At 44.0% G+C, this 20646-nt stretch overlaps 1 protein-coding gene across 1 annotated transcript in view; it reads left to right on the forward strand.

Moving 5' to 3' along the window:
• The window catches only part of LOC144601431 (collagen alpha-6(VI) chain-like), a 349228-nt gene extending 332909 nt beyond the window's left edge, over nt 1-16319 (forward strand). The window contains exons 34-38 of the mRNA XM_078413544.1: nt 3559-3658; nt 9952-10620; nt 13369-13477; nt 13561-13613; nt 16144-16319. Of these exons, the coding sequence (XP_078269670.1) occupies nt 3559-3658; nt 9952-10620; nt 13369-13477; nt 13561-13613; nt 16144-16319 (1107 nt within the window). The remainder of the gene's footprint in view (nt 1-3558; nt 3659-9951; nt 10621-13368; nt 13478-13560; nt 13614-16143) is intronic.
• The last annotated feature ends 4327 nt before the right edge of the window (nt 16320-20646 follow it).

Here is a 20646-nt window from a genome sequence, read left to right on the forward strand (position 1 = left end):
TGAGTAGGCTGGGACTCTATTCCTTGAAGTGCAGGAGGATGAGAGGTGATCTTATAGAGGTATAAGATCATGAGAGGAATAGATCGGGTAGATGCAGAGCCTCTTACCCAGAGTAGGGGAATCGAGGACCAGAGGACATAGGTTTGGATTGGAGGGAAGCTAATGTTATCCCACTTTTTAAGAAAGGAGGGAGAGAGAAAACAGGAAATTATAGACCAGTTAGTCTGACATCGGTGGTGGGGAAGATGCTGGAGTCAATTATAAAAGACAAAATTGCGGAGCATTTGGATAGCAGTAACAGGATCATTCCGAGTCAGCATGGCTTTACGAAGGGGAAATCATGTTTGACTAATCTTCTGGAATTTTTTGAGGATGTAACTAGGAAAATGGACAGGGGAGAGCCGGTGGATGTAGTGTACCTTGACTTTCAGAAAGCCTTCGACCAGGTCCCACATGGGAGATTAGTGGGCAAAATTAGAGCACATTGTATCAGGGATAGGGTACTGACATGGATAAAAAATTGGTTGACAGACAGAATGCAAAGAGTAGGGATAAATGGGTCCCTTTCAGAATGGCAGGCAGTAACTAGTGGGGTACCGCAAGGCTCGGTGCTGGGACCGCAGATATTTACAATATACATTAATGACTTGGATGAAGGGATTAAAAGTAACATTAGCAAATTTGCAGATGACCCAAAGCTGGGTGGCAGTGTGAACTGTGAGGAAGATGCTATGAGGTTGCAGTGTGACTTGGACAGGTTGTGTGAGTGGGCGGATGCATGGCAGATGCAGTTTAATGTGGATAAATGTGAGGTTATCCACTTTGGTGGTAAGGACAGGAAGGCTGATTATTATCTGAATGGTGTCAAGTTAGGAAAAGGGGAAGTACAACGAGATCTGGGTGTCCTCGTGCATCAGTCACTGAAAGGAAGCATGCAGGTACAGCAGGCAGTGAAGAAAGACAATGGAATGTTGGCCTTCATAACAAGGGGCGTTGAGTATAAGAGCAAAGAGGTCCTTCTGCAGTTGTACAGGGCCCTAGTGAGACCGCACCTGGAGTATTGTGTGCAGTTTTGGTCTCCAAACTTAAGGAAGGACATTCTTGCTATTGAAGGAGTGCAGCGTAGGTTCATGAGGTTAATTCCCGGAATGGCGGGACTGTCGTACGTTGAAAGACTGCAGCGACTGGGCTTGTATACCCTGGAATTTAGAAGGATGAGAGGGAATCTTATTGAAACAATAAGATCATTAAGGGATTGTACACGCTAGAGGTAGGAAACATGTTTCTGGTGTTGGAGGAGTCCCGAACCAGGGGCCACAGTTTAAGAATAAGGAGAAGGCCATTTAGAACGGAGATGAGGAAGAACTTTTTCACTCAGAATTGTGAAGTTGTGGAATTCTCTGCCTCAGAAGGCACTGGAGGCCAATTCTCTGAATGCTTTCGAGAGTTAGATAGAGCTCTTAATGATAGCGGAGTCAGGGGATATGGGGAGAAGGCGGGAACGGGTTACTGATCAGCCATGATCACGATGAAGGGCGGTGCTTGCTCGAAGGGCCGAATGGCCTACTCCTGCACCTATTGTCTATTGTTTATGGTGAAGGGGAAAAGATTTAATAGGAATCTGAGGGGTAACCTTTTCACACAAAGGGGGTGGGTGTATGGAACAAGCTGCCGGAGGAGATAGTTGAGGCAGGGACTATCCCAACATTTAAGAAACAGTTAGATGGGTACATGGATAGGGCAGGTTTGGTGTAACATGGACCAAATTCAGGCAGGTGGGACTAGTGTAGCTGGAACATGTTGGCCGATGTAGGCAAGTTGGGTCGAAGGGCCTGCTTAAACACTGGATCATTCTATGACTCTATATACTGAGGTACAGTGAAATTCATTTTTGTGGACAGTTCAGTCGAAGTATCGCTATATATAAGTATATAAGCACTTAGATACATATTAGATAACAACTCGGATGTTGTACAAGAGTCGGGACTACCAGGTGTGTGCTCCATCCACTGCGGGCGAGTCCTCGGTCACCGGCAGGTGAGCTGCACCTTCTGGGCGGGTCATTTGCGGGGCTCGCTGGTCAGCGTGGACTCGGTGGCTGAAGGGCCTGTTTCCGCGCTGCATCTCTAAACTAATCCCTCACTGATCTTTGGTGAAGCCAGTGATTTTCATTGACACTTGTGCACAGACCACTAAAACCGAAACAAGTCTGTGAATCCTACATCTGTGCGATTCAAGTAGGCTGTTTTTTAAAGTAATTCACTTATTGAACTCGTCCTCTGGCTACCTAGCCCCCTTCACCCATCTACCGACATCCCACATTGTAACCGCTTTTCTCAGGCTTGTGAACCTTGCCCTGACACCCCACCCATCACTCTACCAACAATATTCCCGAATCAGCAATCACCCCCTGGCCAACTGTGAACCTCTATTCCTGGATTTGCTTAGTGAACCTCTCGCAACCAGCCTCCTCCATCTTTTCCAACTATTTTCTAATATCATCTCTCCCCTTGAACTCTCAACTTGCCGATCTGTTTTCATGTTTCTCTTGCTGATCTCCACCCTGGCACCCAGCTCTTGGCTTCCATGCCTCACAAACGTCACTGCCATTCCCCATTCCAGTCCCAATCCCTGCCCCATCTCCACAATCCCCTGATTTCCTTTTTGCACACAGCTCTCCGATGAAGGGCACAGCAGGTAAACCTTTGTTGCATTCGTCTGAAGCTGCATTGGGTTTATGATGAGTGACTGATACCCTGACGGTCACTACACAATTTCTTAGCGGGTATTCTTAAGGTCTCTATTCATTGGTCATGGTGGAAATTTTTATGCAGTATTAAAATTCTGCAAGGAATCCATCTTTTTCGTGGAGTACCATCATTGTACAAATATTGTATATTGTATTATTATAAAACTGTTTACTAATCAGTTCATGAAATATTCTGTGTGCTTTACTAATTATTTTAGTTTAGACTGTTATCAACCTGATGTATTAAATAATTATTCACAGCACTTTGGCAATTATGAATTACTAGAGATAGATAGAGCTCTTAGGGCTAATGGAATCAGGGGATATGGGGAGAAAGGGATTGGACAGGCTAGATGCAGGAAAAATGTTCCTGATGTTTGGGAAGTCCAGAATCAGGGGTCATAGTTTATTAAAAAAAGGGGTAGGCCATTTAGGACTGAGATGAGGAAAACGTTTTCAGCCAGAGTTGTGAATCTGTGGAATTCTCTGCCAAAGAAGGCAGTGGAGGCCAATTCACTGGATGTATTCAAGAGAGAGTTAGAAATAGCTCTTAGGGCTAAAGGGATATTGGGAAAAAGCAGGAACGGGCTACTGATTTTGGATGATCAGCCATGATCATATTGAATAGCGGTGCTGGCTTGAAGGGCCAATGACCTACTCTTGCGCTTATTTTAACATAGAAAATAGTTCTATGAACTTTTACCCTGACATTCTATTAACAGGGAAAATAAAATGTGCTTGTTTATATTAATGTCAAGTTGGTGATTATTGTTATTTCTGTTGCATTTCTTTCAATTCATTTATCTAAGGTCAATAATGAAGCATCAGCTAAAGTGATTGTATTGCCAAGACAGCAACAAGAATCCAAGAAATTGTTACACAGACTCTTTCAGTGCACACTTTGCTTTGGTAAGATTTTAAAATGTCTTGGGGGATTTGAGATAATTTTCATTCAAAACTTGGAATTAATTTAAAAGCAAATAAAGGGAAACTACCATTGTTTGAATTGTGAAGGATAAGTCGTTTGTTTCCATTAACATCTGTAATGATTAAGATTTGATTAAATTTTTGGGACTATAATCTCACATTACACTGAAATCAACATAATTTTCATTGGTATTAGAAACATAGAAACATAGAAAATAGGTGCAGGAAGAGGCCATTTGGTCCTTCGAGCCATGGCTGATCATCCACAATCGGTAACCTGTGCCTGCCTTCTCCCCATATCCCTAAATTCCACTAGCCCCTAGAGCTCTATATAACTCTCTTTTAAATTCATCCAGTGAATTGGCCTCTACTGCCTTCTGTGGCTGAGAATTCCACAAATTCACAACTCTCTGGGAGAAAATGTCTTTCCTCACCTCAGTTTTAAATGGCCTTCCCTTTATTCTTAGACTGTGGCCCTTGGTTTGGGACTCCCCCAAACATTGGGAACATTTATCCTGCATCTAGCTTGTCCAGTCCTTTTATAATTTTGTATGTTTCTATAAGATCCCCTCTCATCCATCTAAATTCCAGTGAATACAAGCCCAGTCTTTCCAATCTTTCCTCATATGACAGTCCCGCCATCCCCGGGGTTAACCTCATGAACCTACGCTGCACTGCCTCAATAGCAAGGATGTCCTTCCTCAAATTAGGAGACCAAAACTGCACACAATATTCCAGATGTGGTCTCAAAAGGGCCCTGTATAACTGCAGAATTACCTCTTTACTCCGAAACTCAAATCCTCTCGTTATGAAGGCCATCATGCCATGAATTTTGTTCACTGCCTGCTGTACCTGCATGTTTACCTTCAGTGGCTGGTGCACAAGGACACCTAGGTCTCGTTGCACTTCCTTTTTTCCTAATCTGACACCGTTGAGATAATAATCTGCCTCCTTGTTCTTGCCACCAAAGTGGATAACCTCACATTTATCTACATTATACTGCATCCGCCATGCATCTGCCCACTCATTCAACCTGTCCAAGTCACCTTGCAACCTCCTAGCATCCTCTTCACAGTTCACACTGCCACCCAGCTTTGTGTCATCTGCAAATTTGCTAGTGTTACTTTTAATTCCATCATCTAAATCATTAATATATATTGTAAATAGTTGCGGCCCCAGCATCAAGCCTTGAGGCATTCCACTCGCCACTGCCTGCCATTCTGACAGGGACCCGTTTGTTCCTACTCTGTTTCAATGGACAATAGACAATAGACAATAGGTGCAGGAGTGGGCCATTCGGCCCTTCGAGCCAGCACCGCCATTCAATGTGATCATGGCTGATCATTCTCAATCAGTACCCCGTTCCTGCTTTCTCCCCATACCCCCTGACTCCGCTATCCTTAAGAGCTCTATCTAGCTCTCTCTTGAATGTATTCAGAGAATTGGCCTCCACTGCCCTCTGAGGCAGAGAATTCCACAGATTCACAACTCTGACTAAAAAGGTTTTTCCTCATCTCTGTTCTAAATGGCCTACCCCTTATTCTTAAACTGTGGCCCCTGGTTCTGGACTCCCCCAACATTGGGAACATGTTTCCTGCCTCTAACATGTCCAACCCCTTAATAATCTTATACGTTTCGATAAGATCCCCTCTCATCCTTCTAAATTCCAGTGTATACAAACCTAGTCGCTCTAGTCCTTCAACATATGACAGTCCCGCCATTCCGGGAATTAACCTAGTAAACCTACGCTGCACGCCCTCCTGTCTGCCAACCAATTCTCTATCCATGTCAATACCCGACCCCCAATACCATGTGCTCTAATTTTGCTCACCAACCTCCCGTGTGGTACCTTTCTGAAAATTCAGATACACTACATCCACTGGCTCTCCTTCATCCATTTTACTTGTCAAATCCTCAAAAAAAATTGAGAAAATTAGTCAAGCAGGATTTCCCCTTCATAAATCCATGCAGACTTGGACCAATCTTTTTACTGCTATCCAAATGCACCATTATTATTTCTTTAATAATTGACTCCAGCATCTTCCCCACCACCGATGTCAGGTTAATTGGACTATTATTCCCTGTTTTCTCTCTCACTCCTTTCTTGACATTAGCTACCCTCCAATCCACAGGAACTGATCCTGAATCTATAGAACATTGGAAAATGATCACCAATGTGTCCATGATTTCTAGAGCCACCTCCTTGAGTACCCTAGGATGCAGACCATCAGGCCCTAGGGATTTATCAGCCTTCAGTCCCATCAGTCTACACAATACTACTTCTCGCCTAATGCAAATTTCTCTCAGTTCCTCTGTCTCCCTAGATCCTCTGTCCACTAGTACATCTGGGAGATGGTTTGGGTCTTCCTTAGTGAAGACAGAACCAAAGTACCTGTTCAACTCTTCTGCCATTTCCTTGTTCCCCTTAATAATGCCTTCAAGGGACCCACATTTGTCTTTACTAATATTTTTCTCTTAACAAACCTAAAGAAGCTTTCACTATATTCTTCTTCATATTCTTGGCAACCTTACCCTTATACTTCATCTTTTCACCCCGTACTGCTCTTTTTGTTACCTTCTGTTGTTCTTTGAAAGTTTTCCAATCCTCTGGCTTCCCACTACTCTTTGCTATGTTATACATCTTTTCTTTTAGTTTTATTCCATCCATAACTTCCCTTGTCATCCACGGTTGCCTTTCTTCCTCTTTGGAATGAAATGATCCTGCATCTTCTGGATTATGCCCGGAAATTCCTGCCATTGCTGTTCCACCATCATTCGTTCTAGGATCCTTTTCCAGTCGACCTTGGCCAGCTCCTCTCTCATGCCTTCATAGTCCCCTTTGTTCAACTGCAACACTGACACTTTTGATTGAACCTTTTCCCCCTCAAATTGCAGATTAAAACTTATCATATTATGGTCACTACCACCTAGCGGTTCCTTTGCTTTGAGTTCCCTTATTAAATCTAGTTCATTAGACAACACTAAATCTAGAATTGCCTTCTCTCTGGTTGGCTCCAGTACAAGCTGCTCTCAGAATCCATCTCAGAGGCACTTTACAAACTCCTTTTCTTGGGGTCCAGAACCAACCTGATTTTCCCAGTCTACCTGCATATTGAAATCTCCCATAACCACAGTGGCATTACCTTTGTTACATGCCAATTTTAACTCGTGCTGCAACTTGCACCCTATATCCAGGCTATTGTTTGGGGGCCTGTAGATAAATCCCAATAGTGTCTTTACAATTCCTCAATTCTATCCACAGCGACTCCACATCGTCAGTCCCTTTGTCACCCCTCGCAAGGGACTGAATTTCATCCCTCATGGACAGAGCTACCCCACCTCCTCTGCCCACCTGCCTCTCCTTTCTATAGGACATATAACCCTCAATATTCAGTTCCCAGTCCTCCTGCAGCCATGTCTCTGTAATCCCCACAATGTCATATCTACCAATCTCTAACTGAACCTCAAACTCATCCACTTTACTTCTTATACTTCGCACATTCATATATAATACTTTTAATCCATTACTCACCTCACCTTTCACATCGATTCCTATTACACTTGGCCATACTCTCCTATCTCTTCATGAGCTTTCTGTCCCGTTAATTCTGGGGTCTTTCTTAACTTTTCCTATACATTCTTTCCCTTTAACTCCATCCTTGTATATCCAATTTGTCTCCCCCCCCCCCCCCACTATTTAGTTTAAACCCACCCGTGTAGCAGTGGCAAACCTGCCTGCTAGAACGCTGGTCCCCCGCCTGTTAAGGTGCAACTCGTCTCTTTTGTACAATTCACCCTTACCCCAAAACAGATCCCAGTGGTCTAAGAGTGGTGAGTCTGTGGAATTCTCTGCCACAGAAGGTAGTTGAGGCCAGTTCATTGGCTATATTTAAGAGGGAGTTAGATGTGGCCCTTGTGGCTAAAGGGATCAGGGGGTATGGAGAGAAGGCAGGTACAGGTTACTGAGTTGGATGATCAGCCATGATCATATTGAATGGCGGTGCAGGCTCGAAGGGCCGAATGGCCTACTCCTGCACCTATTTTCTATGTTTCTATGTCTAAATCCTTGCCCCCTGCACCAGCTCCTCAGCCACACATTCAGATGCCCTATCTCCCTGTTCCTGCCCTCACCAGAACGAGGAACTGGAAGCAAACCGGAGATAACCACCCTGGAGGCCCTGCTTTTCAGCCTTATTCCGAGCTCTCTAAAGTCACGCTGCAGAATCTCTTTTCTCTTTTTCTCGACGTCATTTGTACTGACACGCACTACCACTTCCGGCTGCTCACCTTCACCCTTGAGGATGCCCTGCAATCGGTCCGTGACGTCCTGGATCTTGGCACCAGGGAGGCAACACACCATCCTTGAATCCCGCTTGTTGCCGCAGAAACCCCTGTCTGTACCTCTCACGATGAAGTCCCCTCCTACCACGGCTCTGCCTCATGTCTACCTATTCGGCTTTGCCTCAGCGCCACGTTTTGACTCGTGGACCTGCCCGCCGCTCAGACTGCAATGTCTTCTGTCCTGACGGCTTCCAAAAGGGTGAACCTGCTTTCAAGAGGTACATCCCTCGGTGTCTCATGTACTCCAAGCTTCCTTCCCTTCCTCATCATCACCCACTTTTTCTCTTCCGGTATCTTCGGTGTGACGATCTCGCTGTAGGTCCTGTCCCGGCATCTCTCGTTTTCCCGGATGATCCTGAGGTCATCCAGTTGCCTCTCCAGTGCCCCAACACGGTCCTTCAGGAGCTGAACCTGGACACACTTTCCACATTTGTAGCAGCAAGTGGCACCAGCAGGATCCCTGACCTCCCACATCCTGCAAGCATCGCACTGCATCAGCTTACCTGTCATTTCTTCACTGCGTCTCACCCTCTCCAACTTTTAGTGTAGTCTCCTCCCTCAGCCTCCTTGCCGAAGGCTCTCGAGCCAAAGACTCGCACTTTTCTCACAGAAGGATCTCGAGCCAAAGACTCGCACTTTTCTCACAAGGCACTTCCCTCGACAAGGCCGCTCCCCGACAGGCCGCTCCCCGACAGGCCGCTCCCCTTCTCAGCCAATCTGCCACTCCTCTGCCGACCTTGAAGGTATGTGTTACAGGCTGGCCCCGGCCAGTTTTTAAATCACCCATTCCTGAAAAAACACTGGAAAAACTCCCTGAGATTACTTTCTAAGCCAATCCCCGCACTCACTCCTTCACCTGCTGCTCCTCTGCCAACCTTGAATATTTTTTCTGTTTTCCTCCACTGCCCAAAACTCTGTCCAATAATAGGAATTTATTGCAATATTCATTGCAGTGAGGCTCCCTTAAATGGTACACAAGTCTGCTTTCGATGGCTCACTTAGAAATAATTTTGGACAAGCAATCTGAATGATTTCCTCCTCCCTATTCAATCAGCACTTGGATCAGCTGTGGTAACACGACCACTACAGAGGTTAAAATCAACTTATTCACCAATTTGTGGAATCTCTTCGCTTTAATGGTTCAGTTATTGACCAGCTTTAATTGTGCTATCTACCAATATAATTAGACACTAAAAGGAGGCCAATGTTACAATGGTGCACTGAGGACAGCACCACAAATTTGGAGGTGCTGATCTTCAGAAATGAAGTTAAATAGAAATACAATCCTCCTCTGTAAATGAGTATTAGAAATAGACAATAGACAATAGGTGCAGGAGTAGACCATTCGGCCCTTCGAGCTAGCACCGCCATTCAATGTGATCATGGCTGATCATTCTCAATCAGTACCCTGTTCCTGCCTTCTCCCCATACCCCCTGACTCCGCTATCCTTAAGAGCTCTATCTAGCTCTCTCTTGAATGCATTCTGAGAATTGGCCTCCACTGCCTTCTGAGGCAGAGAATTCCAGATTCACAACTCTGACTGAAAAAGTTTTCCCTCATCTCCGTTCTAAATGGCCTACTCCTTATTCTTAAAATGATGCCATATACAAATTGTGGAACCATGAGTAATTAAAGTACCCGACTTGTTTTTAATTCAGCGTGCACCCCTAATGTTGATGCGAAGTAGATTGTTTTGCATAACACTGGGAAACTGAGAGTCAACGGCCAACTTGATTCCAGAGTGAAGAAGCGCGTTATTTTTTTCTTCCCCAGAGATTTATCTTATGCCAGAGGTGAATTTCAGCCACGAATCAACATTTACATCCCAATATAAATAAAGCAAAATTATTTGAAATGTTTCAGCAAAATCAATTAAATATCTGCAAAATAAAAGGAGTGGAACGGAACTGATAGTTTTATTTTTCTTTGGCAGATATGTGCGAACCAAACGTTTTGTGCCTGGGAGATACACGGATATCTCCTCTGCCTGTGAACCTGGACTTAGCATTTATTGTCGATGATCCCGAACAGATGGAATCCATGCATGGAGAAGCCATGAAGCATTTCTTAAATTCCATGCTGAATACATTTCTAAGCTCCGCAGAACCAAAGGCCGCTGAATTTCATCCCAGAGTAGCTATTGTTCAGCACTCCCCAAACCACAGGCTGCAATATGGGAATGATCCATTCGAGCTTGAATTTGGGATTTTGGATTACACGACAAAAACACTGAAGAAGAGGCATGTCCACGACTCAGCCAGTCAGCCAGAGCACTCCACTGGCATCGGCAACACTATTGAATGGACCCTGAAGAATTACTTTTCAAATCTCACCGACCAGCAGACGCACAAGGTTATCTTTACAATACTTTCAGGGGAAACGAACATGAATGACGACGAGTTACTGGAGATATCACACAAAGCCAAGTGTAAAGGCTTTGCAATATTTACCCTGGTCCTTGGAAAGGTATCCAACACGACAATTCTGGAGGAGTTTGTCAGTTTTCCCTTTGATCAACATTTAGTTTACCTGGACAAAGTTCTGGAGACTGAAGTGGAACATGCACAAAGGTTTGCAGTGACTTTTCTGAAAAACCTGGCAGGTAAGTAAGGTGGCAGCTTTGGAGGATGTTTGCTGGAAAAAAAACCTAAAACAAAATATTTTAGGATGTTTGTACTTTCTATCAACTGAGTACGAATACAAGAGCTGACCCAGTTTTGTTTCATCTTAATGTTAAAAGAATACAAATACATTATCTGCAGTTATTACAGGGCAAATATATCAAACTAAACAAGCAGCCAAAGTCAACAAGAAAATGCAATGACTTTGGTTTTTGCTCCTAGCCTGAAGTAGGTCTAATATATTAGTTAAAATGTAGCTTTGTTTTGAAGTGTGAAGCATTTTAATTAGTTTATTAAGGTCACTGCAAATTTCATAAGGGAACACAAAAATGTTTGAGTGAAGCAGGAGCTAGTTATTTTAAACCAAAATTAGCCCTGACACATCAGATAATTGTCAAGACTTTTCACTCAGGCAGAATAAGTGCAATGGACATTCCTTCTTAATTTGTGGAACAATCACGATTTGAGGAGATGAAAACAGGAAGATAGAATGCAGAGACTACTCCAAAAGCAATCTATTAAAGTAAATGGTAGTCTGGTTAGTGAGTTTGCAGACAACACCAAGATTGCTGGAATTGCAGACAGTGAGGAAGGCTGTCCAAGTATGCAGCAGGATAGAGGTCGGCTTCAGAAATCGGCAGAGAAATAGCAGGCGGAGTTCAATCCGAGCAAGTATGACCTGTTGCACTTTGGGAGGTCCAATAGAAGAGGAAAGTATACAGTTAATGGCATGACCCTTGACATCATTGATGTACAGAGAAATCTTAGGGTCCGGGTCCATAGCTCACTCAAAGTAGCAACACAAGTTTCTAACTAGAGTTAGTTGTAAACAAAGCGTATAGTATCCTTGCCTTCATTGGTTGGAGCATTGAACAGGAAGTCATGATGCAGCTCTTTGAGACTTTGATTGGGTTACATCTGGAGTATTGTGTGCAACTCCAGTCACCCCATTACAGGAAAGAAGATGTGGAAGCTTTGAAGAGGGTGCAGAAGAGGTTTGCCAGAATGCTGCCTGGATTAGATGGCATTACTTACAAGGAGAGGTTTGACAGACTTGCATTGTTTTTTTCTGGAGTGCCGGAGGTTGAGGGGAGACTTGATAGATGTATATAAAGTTATGAGAGGCATAGATAGGGTAGACCATCAAATCATTGTGGCAATGTCAAAGAATAGCGGGCATGGCTTTAAATTGAAAGGGGAAAAGTTTAAAGGAAATGTGTGGGGGGACATTTTTTAGTAGAGGGTGGTGGGTGCCTGGAACATGTTGCCAGGGATGGTGCTGGAGGCAGATACGATAGTGGCAATTTTGAGGCTTTTAGATAAGCACGTAAATATGCAGGGAATGGAGGGATATGGATCACGTGCAAAGCAGAGGAGGTTAGTTTATCTTGGCATGATGTTTTCCACAAACATTGTGGGCTGAGGGGCTGTATTTTCATAATAAAAATTAAAAAATGAAAGGTTCACACTGTTGCCTTCATTGAGAATGGGAACATTTGGACTTTGTGGAGATACTTACCTTGATGGTTTAGCTTGTGTGGAATAAAGTGTCTTTAATGTCTTGAAACATTGTGAAATTTAGCTGATGGCTGTTCGATTCCCCCAGAGCAGAATCTATTCAGCAGTTGGCTGAGTGTTGGAGGAAGACATGGTGTATATGGTGATGGAAAATAAAACTAACCTACAATAGCCATTGACCAGACATTCCAGTGCAGGGCTAAGGATCCTACCAAAGTTGGCACAGCCTGGGTACTTGACCCTGGTGTGGGTCACATCCTTGGTTTTGCCCATATCACCTCTAATCCTATCCATGTACCTGTCCAAGTGTTTTTTAAAAGTTGTGATAATGCCTACCTCAACTACCTCCTCTGGCAGCTCGTTTCATATACCTGCCATCCTGAAACTGAAACTAAACACAATACTCCAAATGCGGCCTCACCAATGTCTTGTACAACTATAACATGACCTCCGAACTTCTATACTCAATACACTAAATGGTGAAGGCCGATCTGCCAAAAGCCTTTTTGAACACCCTATCTACCCAATGACACCACTTTCAAGGAAGTATGTACCTGCACTCCTAGATCCCTCTGCTTTACTATACTCCTCAGAGCCCTGCTATTTACTGTGTTGGTCCTGCCCTGGTTAGACTCAACACCACATACTTTCTATATAATAAATTCCATCAACCATTCCTCAGCCCACCCGGCCAACATATCAAGACCCTGCTGTAATTTTGGACAACCATCTTCACAATCTGCCATACCACCCACTCCAGTGTCATCTGCAAACTTACTAATCATGTCTTGTACGTTCTCATCCAAATCATTGACATAGATGAGAAATGGCAATGGGTCCAGCACCGTACCTTCAGCCAACCACGTCATAGGCCTCTAGTCCGAAAAACAACCTTCCACCGTCACCCTCTGATTCCTTCCATGATGTCAATTTTTCCATCCAGTCGGATAAATGGATATCCAGTTACAAATGGATTGAACGTCTGATTAAACCTTGGAGGATGCAATGACAACTTTTCAAAAACAGTTTGTGGGTAATTGATCTGGAGGTTTCTCACTCTCCCAGCTCTGCTCTGTACAAGTAGGAACTGTGGAGAACTGCCATCTTCTTCCAAGATGATGTCAGTGTGTGGGGGAAACAGCCAGCAATATTCCAGCTGTTCTGTTCTTTATCTCAGTGCAGTCTGTTGAAAGTTTTTATTTATTTTGCAGCTGGAATCAACAGCTATCCCCCTCCAGATCTTGTGACGGAATGCAAAGGAATAAAACCTCAGGAGCCAGTCAAGGATGCACCACAAGAGCCGCCTAATAATTTACAACTGTACGTTTCACAGACATGCGCGATGTTAGATATTATTAACAGAAACTATTCTTATTACTAAATCGTTGCCTCTTCATTTACAGGATGGTTGTTGCGGATGACTCTGAGGTGCCCAAAGGTTACACCAACAATTACGGTAGGTGAAGAGAAAGCAAAGTCTGTGTGTAATCAATAGTTCTCAAACGCCAGCACTAAATTATGACTTGGGAGAGGCACACTGTGTACTGAGTGAGCTCTCTGTATACAAATACATTTGCACAGGGCTTCATGTCATACTGGGACCCACTGGGTCCACACTGAGCATAAAGCATATCCCTCTAAATCTTTCATCTCCACATACCTGTCCAAATATCTTTTGAGTGTTGTTATAGTACCTGCCTCAACTACCTCTGAAGCTTGTTCAGTACACCCACCACCCTCCCAGTGAAAAAGGTGACCCTCAGGTTCCTATTTAACCTTTGTGCTCTCACCTTAAACTTAATACGTTAGCATGCATTAAATCATGCGTTAAAATCAGTAAAGAGTTGGAAGAAGGGTCCCAACCTGAAACGTCACCTATCTATGATCTCCGGACAGGCTACCTGACCCATTGAGTTATTACAGCACTTTGTGTCTTTTTTTTGTAAACCTGCATCTGCAATTTCTTCTGTCTCCAAGATGCTCCATTTGATCATCCAAAAATAGCAATTTTTGAAATATTCTTTAAATACGTGCTTGGGAATAAGGGGTTCATTTTAGGTGTAGAAACAGCTAACAGATACTTGTTTACCAAAGAAAGACATGAAAAGCTGGAGTAACTCAGTAACTCATACAGCATCACGAGAGAACATGGATAGGTGACATTTTGTGTTGGGACCCTTCTTCAGACTGATTGCAGAGGTGAGGGGGAAAGAAAGCTAGCATGGTTTTAAGAAAGGAGGGAGAGAGAAAACAGGGAATTGTAGACCAGTTAGCTTTACATCGGTAGTGGGGAAGATGCTTGAGTCAATTATTAAAGATGTTGTAGCAGCGCATTTGGAAAGCAGTGACAGGATCGGTCAAAGTCAGCATGGATTTATGATGGGGAAAATCATGCTTGACTAATCTTTTGGAATTTTTTGAGGATGTAACAAGTACATAAGGGAGAATCAGTGGATGTGGTGTATCTTGTCTTTCAAAAAGCTTTTGACAAGGTCCTACACAAGAGATTAGGATGCAAAATTGGAGCACATGGTATTGGGTGTATGGTATTGACATGGATAGAGAACTGGTTAGCAGACAGGAAGCAAAGAGCAGGAATTAACGGGTCCTTTTCCGAATGGCAGGCAGTGACTAGTGAGGTGCCGCAAGGCTCGGTGCTGGGACCCCAGTTATTTACAATATATATTAACAATTTAGACAAGGGAATTAAATGTGACATCTCCAAGTTTGCAGATGACACAAAGCTGGGCGGCAGTGTGAGCTGAGAGAAGGATGCTATGATGCTGCAGGGTGACTTGGATAGGTTGGGCGAGTGGGCAGATGCATGGCAGGTGCAGTATAATGTGGATAAATGTGATGTTATCTACTTTGGTGGCAAGAACAGGAAGGCAGATTATGATCTGAATGGTGCCAGATTTGGAAAAGGGGAGGTGCAACGAGACCTGGGTGTGCTTTTACATCGCTTCCAGAAAGTAAGCATGCAGGTACAGCAGGCAGTGAAGAAAGCTAATGGCATGTTGGCCTTCATATCGAGAGGATTTGAGTTTAGGAGCAAGGAGGTCTACTGCAGTTGTCCTGGTGAGACTGCACCTGGAGTATTGTGTGCAATTTTGGTCTCCTAATTTGAGGAAAGACATTATTACTATTAAGAGAGTACAGCGTAGATTCACCAGGTTAATTCCCGGAATGGCGTGACTGATATATGATGAAAGAATGGGTCGACTGGGCTTGTATTCACTGGAATTTAGAAGGATGAGAGGGGATCGTATAGAAACATATAAAATTCTTAAAGGATTGGACAGGCTAGATGCAGGAAAAATGTTCCCGATGTTGGGGGAGTCCAGAACCAGGGGTCACAGTTTAAGAATAAGGGGTAGGCCATTTAGGACTGAGTTGAGGAAAAGCTTTTTCACCCAGAGAGTTGTGAATCTATGGAGTTCTCTACCACAGAAGGCAGTGGAGGCCAATTCGCTGGGTGTTTTCAAGAGAGAGTGAAATTTAGCTCTTAGGGCTAACGGACTCAAGAGATATGGGGAAAAAGCTGGAACAGGGTACTGATTTTAGATGATCAGCTATGATCATATTGAATTGCGGTGCTGGCTCAAAGGGCCGAATGGCCTACTCCTGCACCTATTTTTCCATGTTTCTATGTGGTGGTGGTTCAGGTTAATTTGTTGCTGTACAAATGCTGATAACACAGCGTTAAAGAACTCTGAGGCAGGCATAATGTGTCCGAAGGAACTGCAGATGCTAGTTTAAACAGAAGATAGACACAGAATGCTAGAATAACTCAACGGGACAGGCAGCATCTCTGGAGAGAAGGAATAGGTGACATTTTGGGTCAAGACCCTTTTTCAGACTTTTTTCTCACCCATTCCTTCGCTCCAGAAATACTGCTTTTCCCGCTGAGTTTCTCCAGCATTTCGTGTCTGAGGCAGACATTGCAGCTTTTCCAATTTTCCATGACCTACTTTATCTCTTTGCAGATGTATGTCTATTGAAGCAAGACGAAGGACTCTGTCATAATTACACCATCAAGTGGTCCTATGATGCCAAAAAAGGCTGCGCTCGGTTCTGGTACGGTGGCTGTGGAGGAAATGCAAATAGATTTGACACACAACAGGAATGTAAAACTTCATGTGTACAACCATCCCCCTTGTAAAATGCACCAGAATATATTACGGTGTGTCTGACCATAAGATATGGTGAAACATGGCATCAGATTAATAAAATTATTTTGCGCGGGTTCTTAGTAGAGAAGCATGTTCAGTTGTAACAGACGCTGTTGAATTTGTTTCAGAACCATATTGTTTGCTCGGAATAATTCTGAAAAGGGAATGTCCGTTCTTCCATGTACACATATTTGAACACATGTACATAATTACATAAAGCTGTATAAGAACAAAATTGCGATGCCAAAGCTTTTGACATTAAGGCAAAATCATGATTATTTGCATTGTGACTGTTTACATTGTAGTTGCTAGTTGGTGCAAACACTATCAGATCGTTCTTTCCAAGTTCCACCATCACTTTAACTGCCTGATTGGATTCTGGACTCAATTATCATTAACTTGAAGGCTTTTTGACAAACATTTTTCTCAGGCTAAAGATTCAATTACTTGAAATAAAAGTTGTTTGCATAAGAACATACAAAGTTTAGAACAAATATATAATTGATAGTGGTCTCTGATCTCCTGTCTTTTAAGAGTTTGAGCAATATCTGTTTCACTTGCATCTGCAGAACAACTTCAGTGTGAGGTGCAATAAAGATAATCACAAATCTTAACTCCTAAACAATGCTGTGTAGGAAGGGCAGTGAAAATCCTCAACTAGAGGTATATCGATTTGTGTGAGAAAGTTAATCTGTGTGTCTGCTCAACCCATTGCGGGCATGCCTACAAATCTGTGCTGCTTGCTCAGTGTAACGACTTCAGAGTAAACCAACAACAACAGCACTGTTGTTGCTGCCCTATCGTCCTGAATGGGGCCTGATTTCATAAAAGGTCTCGATCCGAAACGTCACCCATTCCTTCTCCCCGGAGATGCTGCCTGTCCCGCTGAGTTACTCCGGTTTTTTGTGTCTATCTTCAGAATTGATTGAGTCAGTTCAAGTTGGCCTGCACTGACTAAAGTCTGCCTGCAATCTTAAAGGGGAGGTGCATCTTAAAGGGGAGGTGCATCTTGCCTGTATTTCGGGTTTGGTCATTGTGGGGTGATGACCAATGTCTTGACACCTTTGTGGAAGGGAGGAACAGGAGAGGTGGGATGATGACCTCCACAGGGAAATAGAAGACACTCCAAATATTTACTGCCAAGAGACCGGGAGATCAGTGTCAGGAGTCCAGCCTTGTAAGGTACACTGCTGCGAGGTTCAATAACTTTATATCAGCAATCAAGCTCAGTGAATGAGCTTCAAATGCAATGTTGCCACTAAATTTCATAGAATCATGCAGCATGAAAGCAGGCCCTTTGGCCCTGTTTGCCCTTGCCGACCAATGTGCCCTAACTACACAAGTCTGACCTACCCACATTTGCCCCACATCCCTCTAAACCTTTCTTATCCATGTACCTGTCCAAATGCCTTTTAATTGCTGTTATAGTACCTGCCTCAACTACCTCTTCCGGCAGCTCATTCTATATACTCACCACCCTCTGTGTAAAAAAGGCCCCTCAGATTCTTATTAAATCTTTCCCCTCTCACCTTAAACCCATGTCCTCTGGTCCTTAATTCCCCTACTCTGGGTAAAAAAAAACTCTGTACATCTATCCTATCTATTCCCCTCATGATTTTATACACCTCGTCATTCTGCACTCCAAGGAATGAAGTCCTAGCCTCTCCCTCTTCAAGTCCTGGTAATATCCTTATAAATCTTGTCTGCACTCTGTCCAGATTAAAAACATCCTTTTCTAGCAGGGTGACCAAAACTGAACACAATACCCCAACAGCCTCACAATGCCTTGTACAGTTGTAACGTAACATCCCAACTTCTATACTTAATACACTGATTGACGAAGGACAATGTGCCGAAACACTTCATGACAACTTGTATACACTTGACACCACTTTCAAGAAACTCCTAGATCTTCCCGCTCTACAACAATCCCCAGAGCCCTGCCATTTATTGTGAAGGTTCTGTCCTAGTTAGACCTCTCAAAATGTAACACCTCACATTTATCTGCATTAAACTCCATGAACCATTCCTCCGCCGACTCGCCCAATTGATTAAGATCCTTGACTAACTCAGCAGGCCAGGCATCGTTTCTGGAGAGAAAGAATGGGTGACTTTTCAGTTCGAAGCCCTTCTTCAGAGTGAGAGTCAGAGGAGAGGGAGACTAGAGATAGGGAAGGGCATGGTGTGAAAACACTTGCACTTATAACTGGAACTGCAATCCAGCCAGGTAATGGTACAAGAGTCTTTTACATAAATGTACGCAGACACCAATCCAGATACTGACTCTTCAAAGACCATAGAGGTTAATTCAGAGATAGGATCTGCAGAAGGTGACTTGCCAGGTATCAGGATGTGTGCAATCAAGGAAGTCACTTTCTTTGGTCTCAACAACCATCTGCAGTTCCTTGTTTCTACTTACTAATCAAAAACCTGTCAATCTCTGCTTTAAAAATACCGAAAGACTGCTAGTTGGTGCAAGCACTATCAGATCGTTCTTTCCAAGTTCTTTCCATCACTAACTGCCTGATTGGATTATGGATTCAATTATCATTAACCTGAAGGCTTTTTGACAAACATTTTCTACACCAGTCTTTGAGCCATGCGTTCAGCCCTATGCCAATTTACTCATACCTCAAAAGTTATAGGAGTAGATTTAGGCCATTTGGCCCATCAAATCTATTCCGCCCTCCCTTCCCATTGACCATTGTTCTTCTCCCTCCCTCACGGCGGCCCCCCCCACGCCGGGTCCTCCATTGCTCTTCCCCTCCCCCCCCCACTGTGGTCCCCCAAGGCTCTCATCGACTGCCAATCGCAGGTCAACCCGCGAGGCTCATCACCCCCGCCAAAGCTTCACCACCAGCACCGAGGCTTCACCGTTGCTGAGGGCCCATTGCCGCCACGAGGCTTCACCGCTGCTGAGGGCCCATTGCCGCCAGGCTTCACCGCTGCCCGAGACTTCACTGCTGCCACTCCATTCGGCCCAAGCTCACTTCGCCGCCTGGCTTTCCCGCAGCCTCTTGGGAGACCTGTGGGGACGGGTCGGACCTACCGGGCAGGTTCCAGTCCACGGCGCGGTTGTTCAGCGGGTGAGTCGGGTGGGCTTGAGGGCGGCACAGTGGCACAGTGGTAGAGTTGCTGCCTTACAGCGTCAGAAACCTGGGTTCGATCCTGATTACGGGTCCTGTCACTACGGAGTTTGTATGTTCTCCTTGTGGGTTTTCTATGGGTGCTCCAGTTTCCACCCACATTCCAAAGATGTACAGGTTTGTAGGTTAATTGGCTTCAGTAAGATTGTAAATTGTCCCGAGTGTGTAGGATAGTGCTTGTGTATGGGGTGATCACTGGTCGGCGCGGACACGGTCGGCCAAAGAGCCCATGCCTTTCATGCCTTCATAGTTCCCTTTGTTCAACTACACCACTGACATTCCTGGTTTAACCTTCTCCCTCTCAAATTGCAGATTAAAACTAATCATATTATGGTCACTACCTCCAAGCAGTTCCTTTACCTTGAGTTCCCTTATTAAATCTGGTTCATTGGACAACACTAAATCCAGAATTGCCCTCTCTCTGGTAGGCTCCAGTACAAGCTGCTCTAAGAATCCATCTTGGAGGCACTCTACAAACTTCCTTTCTTGGGGTCCAGAACCAACTTGATTTTCCCAGTCTACCTGCATATTGAAATCCCCCATAACCACAGTGGTATTATCTTTGTTACATGCCAATTTTAACTCCTGCGGCAACTTACACCCTATATCCAGGCTACTGTTTGGGGATCTGTAGATAACTCCCATTAGTATAAGAAAATAACTGCAGATGCTGGTACAAATGGATTTATTCACAAAATGCTGGAGTAACTCAGCAGGTCAGGCAGCATCTCAGGAGAGAAGGAATGGGTGATGTTTCGGGTCGAGACCCTTCTTCAGACTCCCATTAGTGTCTTCTTACCTTTACAATTCCTCTACTCTATCCAGAGTGACTCTACCTCATCAGTCCCAAAGTCACCCCTCGCAAGGTACTGAATGTCATCCCTCACCAACAGAGCTACCCCACCTCCTCTGCCCACCTGCCTGTCCTTTCTTTAGGACGTATAACCTGAACCTTGCAAGTAACAATTAATGATGATCAATAAGTGCTAGTCTTTTCAGAAACACCCATTTTCTGAAATATGAATTGAAGAAAATGCAGCCAAGAGTTCATTCTGGGCAGCATAATATTGAAATAATTGGCTCCAATTTCTAACCCTCATATCTCTTCAGCCAAAATTTATGTTTGATTTAAGAGTCAATGTGAGAATCCAGTTCCTCCGTGCAGTTGAAC

Source organism: Rhinoraja longicauda, chromosome 2 (assembly GCF_053455715.1).
Source record: "Rhinoraja longicauda isolate Sanriku21f chromosome 2, sRhiLon1.1, whole genome shotgun sequence".
Classification (NCBI taxonomy): Eukaryota; Metazoa; Chordata; class Chondrichthyes; order Rajiformes; family Arhynchobatidae; genus Rhinoraja; species Rhinoraja longicauda.